Source organism: Sceloporus undulatus, chromosome 6 (genome assembly GCF_019175285.1).
Source record: "Sceloporus undulatus isolate JIND9_A2432 ecotype Alabama chromosome 6, SceUnd_v1.1, whole genome shotgun sequence".
In the NCBI taxonomy this organism is placed as follows: domain Eukaryota; kingdom Metazoa; phylum Chordata; class Lepidosauria; order Squamata; family Phrynosomatidae; genus Sceloporus; species Sceloporus undulatus.
Window position 1 is genome coordinate 90,125,084 of NC_056527.1, and position 19,046 is coordinate 90,144,129.

Sequence of the window (19,046 nt, forward strand, 5' to 3'; positions counted from 1 at the left end):
ACAAGTGATGCTCAAAATGCTACAAGAAAGATATTAATCATATATGAAGCAAGAAATGTAAGAGGTCCAGGCTGGGTTCAGAAAATAAAAATACTGTAGGGGTCATAGTGCAGATATGCATGAAATTATTGTTGTTAAAGTGTGCCTTTAAGTCATTTCCAACTTATGGCGACTCATGGGCTTTTCTGGGGCTAGAAGGATGTGACTTGTCCAAGTTCAACATGCGGGTTTCTATGGCCGAGCAGGGAATTTAACCTCAATCCCCAAAGTCCTTGTCCTGCACACAAACCACTACGCCATGCTGGCTCTCGCATACAATAATTGAGCACACCAAAGAATTTCAGAAGAAAATCAGCTTGTAATTCATAGATTATAGCAAAGCCCTTGATTGTGTAGGACAAACAAAACAAAACAAAACTATGGATCACTCTAAAAGAAATGAACATGCCGCAACACTTGATTCTCCTGATTTATACGCTATACTTAGGATAACAGGCTGTTGTAAAGACAGGATATAGAGAAACAGAATGGTTTCCAATTGGCAAGAGGTCCCAGCAAGGATATCATTCCATCTGTTTAATTTATATGCAAAACATATTATATGGAAAGCTGGATTAGACTTGAAGGAAGCAGATGTGAAAGTCAGAGGAGGAACAACAGTTTAAGATGTGCAGATGACATCATAATACTAGCAGAAAATAGCCAAAACTTGGAAGGACTATTGAGGAAAGTCAAGAAAGGAAGTGCAAAAGCAAGGTTATAGCTGAATGTTAAGAAAACAAAAATAATGACCACAGATGGTTAACAAAACTTTTAAATTACGATGAAGCCATTGAAATAGCCAAAGGCATTCTGTATCTTGGCTCAGTCCTTTCCATGTACTCTTGTAAAGCTGGACAGTGAAGAAAGCTGACATGAAAAGAATCATCTCATTTGAAATGTACTGGAGGAGAGTTCTGTGGACACCATGAACCGCCAAAATGACCACCAGTAAATGGATCCAAGATTCAACTTTCCCCAGAAGCTACCACGACCAAACTGAGGCTGTTGTATGGGTGCGCCATACACAGCTTCCAGCATATGCTGGAAGCTGCACCGGAAAGACATCTACAAGGTCCTATATGTAATATAATGTGGAACATTACAAAATAAAACCTAAAAACACTCATATAATTCTAAATTCATGCTTCCTAGGCATGCTCAGAATGGAGGACATTTTGGAATTCATGACAGAAGGTTGAAACCTTACAAAATAAATGCTAAAATGCTTGTATAAATCTATGTTCATGCTTCTTAGACATGCTCAGAATGAAGGACATTTTGGAATTTCTCCTGGACAGAAGGGTGAAACCTTACAAATATGCTTTTAAACTGAGATGCATGAACCGCACATGATATTTTATTCATACTGAAGCTTCTGTGGTGCCTCAGAAGGCGCCCTTGTCAGGCTATGAGTAGCGCTGGATCTGTTTGGCTGTATCCACACTGCAGAAATAATTCGGTTTGGCACCGCTTTAACTGCTATGGCTCAATGCTATAGGATTCTGGGGACTGTAGTTTTGTGAGACATTTAGCTTTCTCTGTCAGAGAGCTCTTGTGATGTAACAAACTACAGTTCCCACAATTCCACAGGATTGAGCCAGGGCAGTTAAAGGTCCAAAACACATTGCAGGAATAATCCAGTCTGAGACAGCTTTAACTGCCTTGGCTCAATGCCAGGGAATTCTAGGAACTGTAGTTTTATCCTTTTCTGACAGAGAGCTCTGTAGTGTGTTTTTGACCAAAGTGGTCTCAAACTGGATTATTTCTGCAGTGTGTTTGTGACCAAAGTGTTGTCAAACTGGATTATTTATTTCCGCAGTCAACCAAAGTGGTGTCAAACTTGGTTATTTCTGCAGCGTGTTTTTGACCAAAGTGGTGTCAAACTGGATTATTTATTTCCGCAGTGTGTTTTCAACCAAAGTGATATCTAACTGGGTTATTTATTTCCATACTGTGTTTTTGACCAAACTGATGTCAAACTGGATTAATTCTTTAGTGTGTTTTCAACCAAAGTGGTATCTAACTGGGTTATTTTTTTCTGCAGTGTTTTTGATGAAAGTGGTATCAAACTGGATTAATTCTTTAAGTGTGTTTTCAACAAAAACAGTATCTAACCGGGTTATTTATTTCCACAGTGTGTTTGCGACCAAAGCGGTGTCAAACTGCATTATTTGCGCAGTCGACCAAAAAGTGGCGTCAAACCGGATCCTTTACATGTGTTTTCAACCAAAGTGGCTTCAAACTGGAATCTTTAAGTGTGTTTTCGACCAAAGTGGTGTCAAAGTGGGTTATTTTATTTGCGCAGTCCACCAAAAAGCGGCGTCAAACTGGATTAAGTGTGTTTTTGACCAAAGTGGCGTCAAACTGGATTCATCCTTTGGTCTGTTTGGGGCCAAAGCGGTGTCACACTGGGTCATACATTTCCACAGTGTGTGTTTTTCCACCGAAGTGGTGTCAAACTGAGTAGTTTTATTTATCCTCGACGCCTCAGCCTCGGCCAATGGCCTCCTTCTTTCCCGCCCAGGCAAGGGGCGGCCTCTCGGGCGGTTGACAGGGGCGGTCCCTCCCGAAGGAGGAGGACTGGAGCCCGGCCCTGGCTGCTGCTTCTGTCCCAGAGAGGCGCCTTCTTTCCCCTCGGAGCCCTCCTCGGCCGTTGCCTCCATCGCAGAGCCTCCTCCTCCTCTTCCTCCAATGGCCGGGCGGCCCGGGTTCCCGCTCACCCCGCCGCCGGAGAGGCTCCCCTCTATGGCCCACTCGGCCCCTCCGCCGCCTCCCGCGGGGCTCTTGCGAGGAGGACCCAGCCCCGCCGGGGCCGCCGCCACCCCATTCCGGCCCATGGCGCACGGGGCCCTCTTCCAAGTAGGTGGGGAGGCAGGGGAGGTGGACTTGTGGGGCCTCGCTCGCTGCAGACGCTGTGGACTACAACTCCCAGAATTCCCCGCTGTGGACCTAAATGGCTGGGCCTTCTGGGAGTTGAAGTTTATTATATGGCTCTCTGGAGAGGGTCCCCGTTTTATCCAGAGGCACCGCTGCTCTTATGTGGAACGTGGTCCCCAAAGTTAGGGAACTTCAAAGAGATAGCCGTGTTAGTCTAAAGAAACAGTGTGTAGAGCAGTAGTCCCCAAACAACTGCTCTCTTTAAAGGGTTTTGTTTTGGACTGCAGCTCCCAGAAGCCTCAGCCATGTTGGCCAATAGCTTGGGATTATGGGAGCTGAAGTCCAAAACCCCTTAAAGAGCACACTTAGGGGACCACTGCTCTATACAGTGTTTCTTTAGACTAACACAGCTATGTCTTTGAAATGTACAACAACAAGAGACTTTCTTTGAATTTTAGAACAGCAAGGGGCTATTGGCCAATAGCTTGGGCTTATGGGAGCTGAAGTCCAGAATCTCTTAAGGGCACAGTTGGGGGGCCACTGTTCTCTATACAGTACACCGTTTCTTTAGACTAACATGGCTATGTCTTTGAATTTTACAACAGCAAGGGGGCTATTGGCCAACATGACTGAAGCTTCTGGGAGCTGAAGTCCAAAATCCCTTAACAGACACAGTTTGGGGATCACTGGACTGTAGAGAGATCTTGCATCACATTTGAAACTCACTAAAAGCAAGAAGTTGGCAGTCTAAAAGCGTCTGAGGAAGTAAGACTGAAGCCTACGAAAGCTCATGCTGCCAACTTCTTTCTTTCAGTGCGTCCCAAAGGTGCTTCGAGATCTCTCTCTACCTTTGTTGTTGTGTGCCCTCAAGTTGTTTCCAACTGATGGTGAAACGATCATGGGGTTTTCTTGGCCAGTTTGGTTCAGAGGGGATTTGCCTTCCTTCCCCTGAGGCTGAGAGAGTGTGACTTGCCCAGGGACGCCCAGTGGGTTTCCATGGCTGAGCTAGGATTTGAACCCGGGTCTCCAGAGGCTCAGTCAAACTACTACAGCAGGCTAGCTTTCACCTGCGTGTCATTAATTTTTACTGTCTCTTACTGATACTTTGAAAATGTGGCAGCACAGGTGGCTCCCAGACTTTTGCCCTCCAGGTGCAACTGCAAGGAAGACAGTCAGCCCTCCATATCCACGAATACTGTTGGTGAGGCCAATGAGGGAAGTGTGTATGGAAGGCTTTGAGAGTAGTAGTAGATATCTCAGGGTAGGCTATCTAGGATCTGAAGATAAGATGCCTGGGTGTGTCCTTAGGAGAAGAAATGGAGCATGCTGGAGTGTGGGGACAAACATTGAGAGTGATGTTGGGGTGGCAAGCAAGTGGGCACTATGTCGCCATAGTTGTCTTGGGAGGAGGGAGGAGTAGATGGTGTGTATTTGGTGGGGACATGCCATAGATGGGATGGTTGCAGAGACTGAGGTCTAATCTGCACTGCACAATTAATGCACTTTGACACTGTGGCTCGATGGATATGGCATTCTGGGATGTGTAGTTTGTTGTGGCACCAGAGAAAGCTAAATATCCCACAAGGCCACAAATTCCAGAATTGCATAGCACTGAGCCTTTGGATTTAAAGTGCTGTCAAACTGCATTATTTTTACCGTGCAGATTAGATTAGAAACAGGGACAGCAATCTCGGGGATAGTGTTTGTTGGATAAGGAGTAAATGTGAGGGGATTGTGAGTGAAACTTTCCCTGAAGAGTGATCAAAATCTAACCACAAAGGCACCTCCAGAATTTTTTAAACATTCAGGGTTAGCTTAGTTTAAGTTTTGGTTCAATGAGTTAGTTAGTAGTGTAATATACTTTTAATCTCAGATGTTCATGGTATTTTATTCATATTGATGCAGTTGCTGCTTTTAAAGTGTAACCTACCTTAGAATTTCAAGCCAGGGCTGAAAACTGAAATCATAATAATAAAAAAGTAGAGGCAGGATGTTTTTGGAGTGGGGATGTTCCAGCTCTGCTTTCAGCAAGAGCCAGACTTTTTCTGCCAGCCTGGCTTTTTCAGGCCTAGGTGGATCAATGTGTAAAGGCAGACGCAGCAGGCGATAAAGAGTTCATTCCTGGTGCCTGTCATTGCTGTCCTGTGCAGAATGATATCTCACTACAGAAGTCTGCTTAAGGCTACGGTCTGTAAAAGTCCTGCAGTGGTTTTGTGGTGCTGGGAGTTTAACAGTGGAAAGCTTCCAGTCAGAAGCCTTGCTCTTGCTGAAGGCAGAACTGGTAAATACCTTTCAGGGCTGTCATATTACTAGTTGAAAAGCCACATGGGTTATTAATAAGACTGCCTTTTCAGCTTGCTTAAGCAGGTACATCGGAGAAACTATAGAAAGAACCACTGTCAGCTGGAGAAGGATCTGAAGCATTTCCCTTGAAATCTGGGGCTTGCTGGTTTGTTTGGAGCAAAGTTCCCAGTTCCCCTCTCCAACCCTTGGTTATATAAGTCTTTGGCCCGATACAGACAGCTGCTTTGGGTCTCTTTGGAAGCATGCTGTTTAAATGATGCATGGGTCCTAAGAGTCTGGAGGTCGCGCCAAAGCCACACTCCAATCTTAAGCACAGGAGTGCAGCTTTGGTGCAGCTTCTGGACTCTTAGGACGCATGCATCATTTAAACAGCATGCTTCCAAAGAGACCCAAAGCAGCTTTATTTTGGCCTGTGTATCAGGCCTTTGTCTCTTAGGAGAGCTGTCTCAGTAGCACTGGAAGTGTGTAGATAATATTACACACTCAAGAGCAGGAGAGTTGAGGGAGAAGGAAGAGAGGCACATAGCATGGATAATGAAGGGCAGTTGAACCTTTAGTGATTTTGTCCCTTGGTTTGGAGAGGTGTACTATGCAGCAAGTGAACCATATTACAGTAGTTGATCTTGAAATAATATCTATGGTGTACTTCTCATCACCAGAATTTTCTTTTCCCCTTTTTCATTATTGCTAACTGGAGTGAATTATATGGAAAAGTAATGGGACTTTGTGCTATCCTTTAAAAGGAATGTTTGTTGAAAGAACAGGGATTTGTAATGTGTTCAGAAGTTTAAAACCCAGCATGGTCAGTAGTCAGAATGGTGGATTAAGAGCTGGAAGATCTCTAGTCTACTGATCCATGAAACTCACTGAGTGGTTTAGTAACTCTCTCAGCGTGATTAATTTTATTCCATTCTGTAAAGAATTACAGGATTGTTTTGAAGATAAATTGAGGAGGTAGAGAATCATTTACATAAGGTCATCAGAGGGAAAGATGGGCTTAAGTTAGGAGGCCTGGTTTGGAAGCTTGCTTTTGCTGTGCGAGTTTGAGCAATACATTCTCAAGACTTACTTCTCTTCTACAGAATGGAAATTTGGTCCTACCTCAAACATACCTTGTATTTGTAAATAAAATGAAGTAAAATGAAAATGCACTCATGAACTGAGATCTTGGACATCTGGTGTCTCTTATATGAAAGTAGCACCACTGCCATCATCTTTCTCCTGGGATCTTTTGTTCACTTTCTCCTAAGAACTTGAGATGCAGTGGAAACGTGACACCTCCCTAAAACAACCATCTTGAACCTCACAGTTGTGTAGTTTGGAAATTTTAAAAAATGGTTATATAATTTGCCTAAAGAAGAATGCACTTTTACCTAATATAGTAGAATAGAAACTGAATTAATTCAGAGTTGCCTTTACAGTATTCATCAGTAACCACCTTGGCATTTATTGCTGCCAATGTTTTATTACCTAAAAGTATCTTAAATACTATACTCTGGCAAAAGTCAAATAGGGTAATTTTCAAAAGAGCTTCCAGTCTGAAGAAACAAAAAGAATAGGGAAAGGGAACAAAAGCATGAATAATCTTAACTAAGTTGGACCCAATGAACCAATGGGATTTACCTATGTGTTGATTTACTATTCAACAATTGATTGAATGGATTTACTCTAGTTGGGACTAACCCATAGGATTCTGCTGCTATCTTTCTATTGCTTGGAATTATATAAGTTGCAAAATAATATTGTCTTACCTTTAAAATAATGCGGTGTAGATAAACAATGCAATGTTTTGATGAGGAAAGAATGACATTAAAAAATACATACAAAAAGATGAAAAGTTTGATAGAAAAAAAGATTTTTAGACCTTACAAACCATCATATGATTGAACATGTTCAAACTAATGATGGAAATAAAAAGATAAGGAGGTGCCAAACTTTGGAGAACTTGTATAGCAAGATTATTATCTCAGAAGTTAAGAAAGAGGAACTGGTTTCAGTTGAATGTGCAGGAAGGTAGCAAATCCTACATTTTTCCTACCAGCAAGACGACATATTCCTTTCTAACCCTGCACAGTTTGTTTGCATTAAGAGATCACATTAAACAGTGAGTTATCAAAAATATGAACAAACTTAACCTTCCCCGAGGCTCTTGTGCTTCCCTTTTATTTATACAGCATGGAAAGAGTGTGGAAACTTTATTTTCTGTTTTTATGAACCACAGTTTCCTTGATGTCTCAAAATGTGGTCAGTCATAAATATGGTTAGTTTCAAAGAAGCCAGCTTTCTAAACCTCTCTTTGAAGTTAGCTTGTTTGGTGTCTTCTCTTTGGATAGCAGGGCAACCTGTGATTGATCAAAAGCTGCAAGGAAGGATTTGAAACTTGCAACTCTAATTGGAAATTTAAGTGATAGGCTATTTCAAAACCATAGTTTAGTGCAGTGGTTCCCAACCTTCCTAATGCCGCGACCCTTTAATACAGTTCCTCATGTTGTGACCCAAACCCATGAAATTATTTTCATTGCTACTTCATAACTGTAATAGATGTTTTCCAATGGTCTTAGGTGACCCCCATGAAAGGGTCATTTGACCCCCAAAGGGGTCCCGACCCACAGGTTGGGAACCACTGGTTTAGTGTGACATTGAAACACAGCTTTTGTATGTCTGGTTAAAATGGTTGAATTGTTGGAAGTAAAAAGGTTCCTTTTTATACTGTTTGCTGTCCATTTGTTTTGTTTAAGTTTTGGTTTTTTCAAACTAATTTAAAACAAATTTGATGTTAAAGGCACAGTGGGAGTTACATTAAGGAAAAATATCTTACTCTGGAGTAGGACAAGGAGTAACTCCCAAATCACCACTACTCCCCAGCCCTGGTTTTGGATCATGTATGACTTTCCATTTCTTGGAAATGATAGACCTTCCCCTTCTTTCCTTTAGCAAGGACTTATCAGTCATTACAGATATGATTTTGGTTAAGATGAGCCTGTGCCCGAGTAGCTATCTTTTTAAACAGTTGGATGAAGTCTAAGATCAGCGATTCAGACAGGCAAATTTCCTTATATCCTGTGGTGGCTGGTGGTTCCAATGCCAATGGAGCAGTGAATCTACTCTTGGTTTTTGGCTGAACCTTAAAGGAATTATCTGTGGTGCTGAACTGTATCCTCAAAATAGGTTCATCACTTGGAAATGGCCTTTAAAGTTCAGGTTAAATCTCAAAGTAGATTCACTATCCCACTGCTCAAATCAGTCTGGCTAAATCTGTATTGTACTTTGGCCACATAATAAGAAGGCACAGATCACTAGAAAAAACAATAATGCTAGGAAAGGTAGAGGGTAGAAGAAAGAGAGGAAGACTACAAACCAGATGGATAGACTCAATCAGGGCGGTTATGGGCAAGGGCTTGCAGGATCTGGGCAGGGCAGTGGAGGATGGGGATTCTTGGCGATGTGTTATCCACAGGGTCGCCATGAGTCGGAACCGACTCGAGGGCAGCTAACAACAACAATACATCATGTTGCATTTCTTTACATTTTGGATTGCTCTAGTCCTTTGTTCACATTTCCCATTTTGTAATATACTGTGTATGCTCCATTTCTCAGTACCACACCATAATTTGAATCACATGATGCATGGAATATCTTACCTTGGGCTAAGAAGTTAAATGTAATGGCCTGCATTTGGTTCTGTTACCTTGAAACTGAAGCTGGCTTTGCAGCACTCTGTCCTTGCATGTGCTGCTGTGAAAACATCAGCCAAAGCCAACATGTTATAAGCCCTGAAAGCTAGGAATTGAGGACAACAGGTCACCATCTAAGTTCTGTGTCATTTTCAGAGATTTGACATGCTCCATGCAAGGAATCTTACTAGCTTCGCCCTGCCAGTGGCAACCATTTCACACATTTGACATGAGTTTTCAGCAGTGAGACTCTCTGTGCCTTTGCACGTCCCTCCAGTTCCCTTGGTGGTTCTGTAACAAGGAAGCAGGAAACAGTACAGCAGCCAAATACGGCAGCCGCAGCTTTAGCAAGTATCAGCTTGACAAACCTGCTGGGTAATATTGTACCAGCCTGTGATTAAAAAGGTAGATGTTGACTGTTCTGCTTTTTGCAGCACAGGAAGAAAGAAGTAGAAATGAGGAGGGGCCGAATGAATTGTCTTCTCTGTAGTTTTGCCAGCCATACAGAAGGTTCTGTGTGGTTCTCAAAAATATGTAAAACAAATGGGGTTTCTTAGTCTGTTTGTGTAGGAGTTACATAGCATTTTCACCTAAAATCTAGCTCTCTTTTGACAGAGAAGTTGGTCTTAAGAATTTTAATGGACCGTAAGTGCTTTATTAGATAGCCTGATCTAATGCAGCCTTCCACAGCGTTGTGCTTCCCGTATGCTACAACTCCCAGCAACCCCAAACAGCAGGCACATGGATGATGGGATATGTAGGCCACAATTTCTGGAGGACATCATGTTGGGTGCATTTGCTTATGGGTAAATAGCATTTGTGGAGCCGGCAGCATACCGACTGTGTTTTCAGGTTATGCATACATCAATGTAAACATCATAGAAGAGGGAATCCTTCATATTTAGGAAGGAAATACTCTTTTCTTAAGATGGTGCTGGCCTGCTGCAATTTTTATAGGCATTTCTATTTTTTAAAAATATGTTTTATACTGTTCTCCAATTAATTGTGGTGAAAGCACCTTTTAGTCAGTCAAATGAAGGCCAGAAACTTTTAAAATTAAAGCTAGAATTCTGGAATTCTGTGACCACAATCCTAAAAAGATGGGCTGTCCTGCCATATGCTTTAAGCTGATAAGATAATATTGAGCTCTTAGTTTTTGAGTTACCTTAAAGCTGAACCATATGCTTGACACTGTCTGCAAGTATTCTTGTGAGGGTCATCTCCTATTATCTTACCAGTTACTTTTCTTTTCTCTACTTGTCTTCCTCCCCTCCCAGTATGACTATGACTTGCATAAAAGCCATGAAAAAGCCGTTACTGTCACTTGATTGCTGATTCACCCATGCTGGCACTAAGGAAACACTTTTGATGTCAACAACATAGGACAAGGACTAGTGGCCACCAGGACAAGTGTTCTGTGTGGCTTGGTATCAAAAGAAAACTGATTTACTTGCCATGAAATTGGTAAACTGTTGTTGATACTGTTGATATAGAGACAAATGCTCCAAAGGAAGCTGAGGCCAATTGCTTTATGTGAAGCTGGTGTTTGGTGGCTTTCCTGGTGCCAGTACTGTATTTCATAAATGAAAATAAAAAGAAACTGTCTTCTGCAGTACTGGTAAAATCCCTGATCTTTCATGAAGGAACACAGTGTAAATTATCCCACCCTGCTCTTCTCTTCCCATCTGTTTGCTGTATTCATTAACTTGGTAGTAGGTTATGCTTGCTTCATCTCATACTATAACTGCAATTCAGACATTTCTTGTAGCATATAGAAGTTTTATTGGGAATGGAAAAGACAGTGGTTTGTTTCTGTATGTGCACTAATCAATAGTTCTGTCTGTGAACTAATCAAAGTGGGTTTTCCTAATTCTCCCTACTGAAATTTAACTTATACGAAGAAGTGGGTTAACACCTAAAGGACTTTAGTTATATATGTAGACTCTAGAAATGTTAAAAAAAAACCTTAACATGCTAGCTGAGGACAATACCTTACTAGGGACAGATATAGAAAACAAGAGACTATTCCTAGTATGAGGTACGTATGTATAGATTTCCCCCCTTCATTCTGTGCTCCCTAAATTCAATTTTTTCTGCTTCCCCCCTAGCCAATATTTTGCAAATAATTTGCACAACATAAGTAACATCTGTGTCATTTCGAGTGCTATGCTTAAGATGATATTTTTATGTTTATAATTCTTACACAGGAAGGAGTATAATGGATTAGATAACTTTCAAGTCACTTAGAACCATATGATTTTGTAACTAAGAGGCAAACAGGAAAATATTCTTCTGAAAGCTCTTCTTCATGGCTTTGAGTAGTAACAGACACACAACCTCTCCTTCATCAGAGTTAGTGTGGAGAATGAACCCACAAATAGGCTTTTGTTTGAACACAGCAGTTTGTGAAGAAAGTGGTATATTTCCTAAAACTACAGATGGTTGTGTAGCTCCTCAGGGAGAAGGCTGTGGCAACAGAGGCTTCCACCTGTCTGAATTGAGTATTCCACTTGGGGCAAGAAAAAGTAGGCTACACAGGTGAGGCTGTAAGTAAGACCATTCCTCAAGGGAAGCATGTGGCTTTGAGTAGTAACAGACAGATGGCAAACTTTCCTTAATCAGAGTTACTATGGAGAATGAGTTGAACTCTATAAAATTATAGGATTTTGTGGTAATTTGCTACGTGCCAGTTCACACATTGTAAATCACAAGGAGAAGACAAATGTAAAGCAAATGATTTGAGCCCACGAACCATGTGCATCCAAGTAGGCATATCCCCTGTTTAACTTTTTCAGTCTCAGTAATAAATTTGCCCTGGGTCAGTTTTTGCAATAGGTGCTATTTCACCCACTGTACAAAGTTTGCAACAGGGTACTCTAAGTCAGCATATTTGAGGTCTTTTGATATAGGATGAGACAACGATATTTTACTAAATATAATATCTGCACAGGGGAGACATGTAGCTCAGTGGAAGAGCACTTGCTTTGCGTATAGATGGTCCTGGTCCAGTCACTAGCATCTTCCAGCGGTCCTGGGAAAACATCCTGCCTGAAACTCTGGAAAGCCTCTGGAAGTCATTGTTGACAGTAGTGGGCCAAACAGACCAATGGACTAACTCAGTGTATGTATGATACATACATTTGCAGTGTGTCCTTCTTATATTGAAATAGTATATTTGTAAGTACATGGCAGCATGTCCCTGTGTTACATCCAGACATGACAAAAATGCTTTGTACAGTTTCCAAAAAAATCGTATTACATTTGGCCCTCCATATCCATGGATTACTTATCCGTGGATTCAACCATCCAAAGTCTGGAAAGTACATATGAAAATATAAATTCCAAAATGTGAAACTTGATTTGGCCATTTTATATAAGGGATACCATTCTACTACACCACTTTATTCAATGGGACTTGAGCATCTCTGAATTTTGGTCTCCATGGTGGGTCCTGGAATCAAACCCCAGTGGATATCAAAGGCTGATTTGTTCAGAATAATAGCTCCATACTCTCTTGCTTGTTGGGGAGTGCTAGTTCACTGATAAGCGTATCCATCCATACATGTATCATACATACACTAAGTCAGTCCATGTACTTGCTATTATTGCTGTTGGTGGCCCTAAGGTGACCCTGTTATGGGGCTTTCTTGGCAAGATTTGTTCAGAGGAGGTTTGCCATTGTCTTCCTCTGAGGCTGAGAAAATGTGACTTTTCCAAGGTCACCCAGTGGGTTTCTATGGCCAAGTAGGAATCCAGACCCTGTTCTCTAGTTGTAGTCCAGCGTTCAAACCACTACACCACACCAGCTCTCAATTGCATTTAGGCTTCAGATAATTTGTCTTCAAAACATTTAATGGATATACTTTTAATTCTTATGTGAAGTAGTTTAGGCTTAAAGTAAGGAGGACAGCTGAGGCTAAGGCAGAGTGATTTTCCATTCTTTGTTGGTTTTGTTGTGTGCCTTCAAGTCATTTTTGACTTATGACGACCCTAAGGTGAACCTATAACAGGGTTTTCTTGGGAAAATTTGTTCAGAGGAGACTTGCCATTGCCTTCTCCTGTGGCTGAGACCATATGATTTGCCTAAGGTCATCCAGTGGGTTTCATTCCCAAGCAGGAATCAAACCCTGCTCTCCAGAGTCATAGTCCAACACGCAAATCATTACGCCACACTGGCTCATTCTTTGCTGGAGCTCATAACTAAGTTGGGATTTGGTGAACTGGAACTCTCCACTCTCTGACAACTTTTCAGACGTTTCACAACAGTCAGTGTATTTCCTTTCATCTTTGTTTCTGTAGACTAGCATACTCATTTCCTCCAGCCTTTTTGCATGTGACCTTTCTCCTCATAGCCATGATGATGATTCTCGTGCTCAGAATTCTCCCCTTACTTTCTTTCTCTCTTTCTTTTTAATTGCTATGGGCAATCTGTTCCCCATTGAGCTTGTGTGGTGCTGCCCCACCTCCTTTGCCTGTGTTCTCTGTGGGAGTGGCAGAAGGTTAGAGGCAATGCCTGGGCCTGTTAGGGAGGGCTGAAATGTTGCCCTGCTGGCTTGGTTGCTTTGGCAGCTGCACCAGCACCTTGGCAGCAGCAACGTGTTTCAGATCCCACAGGGCAAGAGAGTGCAAATCCCTTCTGAAGGAGCCTCAAGAGGATGTCTATGTTCACGTGCATGTGCGCATAAGCAATCAAGTGCCCCTGGAGGATTTAATAAACAAGCCCTGTGCCTAGGTAACCTGAACTGAGGACAGCTGCAAAAGAAATCAGGTCCCAGCATGTACTCCTTCAGTCAAACAGGCAGATACGAACAGATCAGGTTTGCCTCATTCAGCCATGGACATGCTTTTAATAATGATAAGGATGGGGAAATGTTGGCACTTCAATTCTTTTGATAACAAGTTGTAGTAGGAGGAAAGATTTCTCCTTTCTGTGCAGTTATGCACAAGGCCTCTTTAGAGGCTCATGGGGCTCCTCCCTGTTAATAGTTCTGTGCACAGCAAAGAGCCTTGTTTTGTAATGACTCTGATCATCTGTGTCCTGTTCCTTGTAAAAGTGCCTCCCTGAAAAAATGGAGGAAAGAGTAGACCAAGAAAAGGTTTTTGATATTACTAGAACTGTGGATGAAAAGAGTAAACTGCTGTATTCAAATGGAATTCTAAGAGCTCCCATCCCCAAAATTACTTGTTTTTGTAGATATCCATGAGATGAAGAAAGGAAATAAACAGGTAGTCTAGAGGTGGCACATAACCAGGAGGGTCTTAAGGACAAAGTAGGATGAGGATTGTGTGGGAAGGTTCTGTTACCTAAATTGCAGGGGGTCCCAAGAGTGCATCCACAAATCGAATTCAATGGGGAAATTAATTAAGCTTAATAGGAAGCTGTGAGAAGGCCAGGGTAAGACTAGCCAGGATTTTTCAGCCTTTGTTTACCAGTTCCAAAAAACTAGAACTCCAGAGTACTAAGTACATTTCAGTTTTATTACTTGAGCAACAAGAGGGATGTCAACATTCACATGAAGCACTTACACACAACATACACAAACAATCTAAAGTCTAAAAAAGATGGTAGTAAATAGCAAATTAAAGGATTGAAATGGGCAATGCTTACCACTCTAAAAATGATGCTCCAATCTGAGGAATGAATGCAAAGTGGATTGGACTCAGATCACTACCTGGGACTGAGGTCCAAAACACACTGCAGAAATAATCCAATTTGAGACTGCTTTAACTGTCTTGGCTCAGTGCAACTCCGACTGAGACTAAAATAGGAGTGTCCAACCAGGGTTTTTTATGCGCCAAACCTCACTTGAGGCAGTTTGAGTTGATTTCCCAGAAATTCCAGAAACAATGGGCTTCCCATCTGGTTGATGGTTTTAACTTAAAGAATATTTAGATTGATGAAGTTGGCATTGCGTTAATCAAGCAGGAATAAGAAAATTAGGACAACCCAAGGGAGTTTGGAATAGGATGGCGTGTGGGAAAATACCATGGAGGCAAGCAGAAAGATTGGCATCATGCTTTAGGCTGACAGACCTTTGTCCTGTGACATTCAAGAGGAAATGCACATGGCAAGGGGTGGGGAAACAGCAATATTCTCAGCCATAAGGTTACAGGGTCTTTCCACTTGCCCTCAGGTCAGAAATACACTTAAAGGTAATCTGACTTTTCCAATTCATGCTTATGGCCTCTCTGTAACTGATATTATAATAAAATATAACAAAATATTTGTATCTGAAAATAATGCAGGCTGTAGGGTGTGATAACAGTTACACAAATGTGATTGCTGGTGATAGCTAAAAATATAATGCTGATGGCCAACTGGGAAAACCTCCTGTACACTTTTTCACTGGGGATGGGATTTTAAAAGCCATAATCACATAAAGAAACATAAGGTACCTCTTCAAAATGGCACTAAACCAGTGTTCTTAATTGCAAGGGTTGGGGACAGCTTCTGCTTATCTCAAGTGTGGTTCTCAGATATTGTGATTTCTTTGAGGCGACTTAGTGGCTTGAAGTGAGATTTCACTGATATTTTCCTGGTCCTTCATTCATATTCTTAGCCATTTGTACTACCGTACATCAGGATTGGTGTACCTTCTAATGGGAAGGACTAGACATCTGAACCTTTAAAGGTCTGTGTATAAAAGTCTTTATTGTGAAAATGGAACAATCTCACTTGTATATGAGGAAAGGCATTTTGTTTGAGGCTTGCCTCTGGTTTTAGTTTCAGTTCCATATTCCTGTTCTTAGTGATAGAAAGAGTAACTGTGGCTTAACTCCTGTTTTAGACCCAGCTGCAGTAGACTTATTTAATCCATTAGATTTATCTCTGTGTGGACCTATCATTCAGCATTAATTGAATGGGTCTACTCTAGTTGGGTCAAATCAAGGAAATGCCAGCTTGTGTATATTAATAGGAGAATGCTAGGTTCACTGGCTTTGAGAGAAGAAAATATTATTTTTTTTTCTCTGTCTTTGAAACTGAAGAAGGGTACATTAACCTTCCATATTAGCTACCAGTTTTATCTACCAATTCAGGAGTAGGCAGACTTTACATTTGTAGCATCTGAGAGGGAAGCCACCAGCTGGCACTGCTCCTAGCTTCTTTGCAGCAAAGTGAGTGGGAGAACCGTTTTGTTGCCTCTACTGTTAAAATTTGGGGAGTCAGAAATCCTTGCGAATATAAGAACACCCTGTTAGATCGTATTCTAGCATGTGCGTCTACCCCTTTAGTAATCTGTTGTTTAGTAGAAGATTATCTTTCATTTTAAAAAAAGTTAGTTTGTTAATATTTTATTATCTTGATAATAATTTGAAAAAGAGCGGGGTATAAATAAATAAATATTATTATTTTTAAAAACCCATATATGAACAATGCATAACAACAACAACAATAGCAACATGTATACAGAGAACTATGATAGCCCTTCCCAGTAGAGGAGAATGGAGAACTTTGGGCACTTCAGTTGCCGATAGACTATAACTCCTATCATCTCTGACCATTGGGCATGCTTGATGGGGCTGATGTGTGGTGGTGTCATTGCTCCATTGTTCACATGGGCCACTTAAATCAGCTAGTAAGTGAGTTGTGGAGAAGGTCTGTTATTTTCTGTGATCAAAAGAGTAGCATAGCTGGAAGTAAAGGGACAGGTGAGCTGGTCATAGTTAATCGGAGACAGGTTCCTGTGCCTCAAATAGTTTCAAGAAAGAGTGAATTCTTCTCAGTTGCTGTATAGGGTTGGGCAGGGGAACATTTACCCAGAGCTTGGAAATGTTACTTTTTTGGACCACAGCTGTATTGATGGCTAGTCTCAATGGCTGAGGAACTTTAGGAGTTTTATGTGAAAAAAAGCCCCCATATTTTCCACCAAATACTGCTTTTATGCATCTCAGATGGTTGCAAAATATGCAGTTTTTAATGGCACAGAGTGAGTGAAGTATGATAAACTTGAGCACTGTTTTTAAAGAAATTAGCAGTATGGCATAGTGTCTGTGGCAGTGACCATTCTCGGTCATCCCTACTCTTCATTCTTAATTGTATCTGAGTACATCTACATTACAGCTTTAAACTAGTTGTTATGGCTACTGTGATAATTGTAGTTATATAAGAATGCTACAGGTTCTGTTAGGATTCCCCACACCATGATCTACATTCCCAAAATTTTCTTTGGAAGAACATTAGGCAGCTTTTAGTGTGGATTTGCCAGTTGCACTTTACCCTGATGTGGGAGCAGTGTGAGTTCAGTCAAGACACTGCCAATGAACTCCTGGTGGTTGCGTGGCCTGTTTTCTAGAATGCTTTCTATTTTTTCTTTCCAGCGGCAGGCAATGCTGCCTGGTGGCCGGATGCCCATGACAGGATTACAAGTGGGAGCCCCCTCAGGGCCTCCATATGGAACAGCTTCTCCAATGAGACCTGGATTGCCACAGTCCATGATGGATCCATTCCGAAAGCGCCTCCTTGGGCCACAGACCCAACCTCCATCTCTAACCCAAAGGCGAGGGTAAGAACTCCAGGGAATATTAATCTTTTATGGAATATGTATGTATGTTGTGGAAAGGGAGTAGAATATGATAAGAGACATCTCTAGTCAGGGCCTAATGTCTTCTACGTAAAATCCAGCTTTAAATTGGTGATACAGTATTTGCAAAATAGTGGAACAGTTTCTTCACTGCCACCTCTTACTCTGTGTATCTTACCTTTGTTTTTAGACATCACCCTTCCCTACATGCACAATAGCAAAGTAGCCAACTCTTATTTTGCTGGATCCGTTTTAGCTTCTGTGCTTAAAATGTTCAGAAGCTCTAATTGTAGTCCCCAGTCAAGTAATTTGAGCTTCCTCTCTAGGAAGAGTGTTTTTAAATGTCCTTGTCCGTAGCTTTGGGTAATCCCCTCTCCTTTCTTTCTGAACCTTGGCATTAATCATGGCCATTGGTATATCCTGTGTTAGTGAAGTCTCCAAAAAGCTAAGAGCTGTGCAAAGGATTTCCTTTTATTTTCAGATTGTTCCTTGCAATGCTCTTGATTTTCTGGTTTACTTTGAATTGACTGAAATTCAGAAGTCTTTGGGTTAATCAGTTGGTGATTAAGTACTAAGTGTTGACTTACTGTCCAGCAATTCCGTGAATCTGTTCTAGCAGAACAACTATTTTAGATTTAGATCCAAGTAATAAGTGCATTTCTCTTATGGCTGTTGTCATGTGATGATGTTAACTTAGGTCAGTTAAAATTCTGCTTGCCACATTTTGCACCAGTGGTACTTCCAAACAGCCTTCTTAGGAATGAAGTGTTCCAGTCATGACAGAAAGGACACTGCTGGCAAATTAATACAAAGGTATCATCTAAATTTCAAGAGGAAATCTAGGTTTGAGAGTATGCTGTGGTTCTACTTCTTTAATTGAGATGGATTTACACTATGTCCTAAAATAGTCCATTCACTCTCAGTCTAAACTCTTGCGTTTTGCCATCCTCTCCTTCATATCTGGATTTAATTTCAGTTCATGGAGGTAATTGCTGATTCTACTCTAAGGAGAGAGTGTCTTTAGAGAGACTACTCTAAAATTTTTGAACTTCTCCAGCAATTTCATATAGGGTTGGAAACCACAGGCATGGAATGAAACTATGGCACAGTACAGACTGCCCAAATGCGCCGTGGTGGCACCAATGTTAGGGTTAGGGACCGCGCAACAACCGCACAGTCCCTAACCCTAGTATGGAGTGGTGGCGTACTAATGACGTCGTCCCATGTACACAGGTGCTGCCATTGTGATGTAAGTGCCGCGCATCGCTTACGTTGCGAGCATCACTCCGGCACCATAAAAAGAACCCAGAAATACCTGGTTCTTTTTAGTCTGGAAGGAAGCTGCACTGTTTGGCAGCTGCAGTTTCCCTTTGGAGGGAAATAGGCCACTGGCAGATTGCCACTTCTTAGTGGAATGTACCAGGCCTATAATATAATCTATGGAATAGAACACCCATCCTTTCCCCCACCTTCTGAAATCTAACAAATGAGTTGGAGTGGAACCACTGTAAGGGCTGCATACTCCCAGCAATTCAGAAGAACACCATGACTGAAGGCATAAGAGTTGTCAAGGTTTTTAGAACAGTTAGTTAGTACATATATACTGATTTATCACTGGCAGAGTTTA

At 41.5% G+C, this 19,046-nt stretch overlaps 1 protein-coding gene across 1 annotated transcript in view; it reads left to right on the plus strand.

Annotated features, from left to right (window-relative positions):
• Window positions 1-2,603: 2,603 nt before the first annotated feature.
• SMARCD2 (SWI/SNF related, matrix associated, actin dependent regulator of chromatin, subfamily d, member 2) overlaps window positions 2,604-19,046 on the plus strand; it is a 39,396-nt gene continuing 22,953 nt past the window's right edge. Inside the window, exons 1-2 of the mRNA XM_042472285.1 lie at window positions 2,604-2,901; window positions 17,217-17,401. Coding sequence (XP_042328219.1) covers window positions 2,734-2,901; window positions 17,217-17,401 — 353 coding nt within the window. The 5' untranslated portion in view covers window positions 2,604-2,733. The remainder of the gene's footprint in view (window positions 2,902-17,216; window positions 17,402-19,046) is intronic.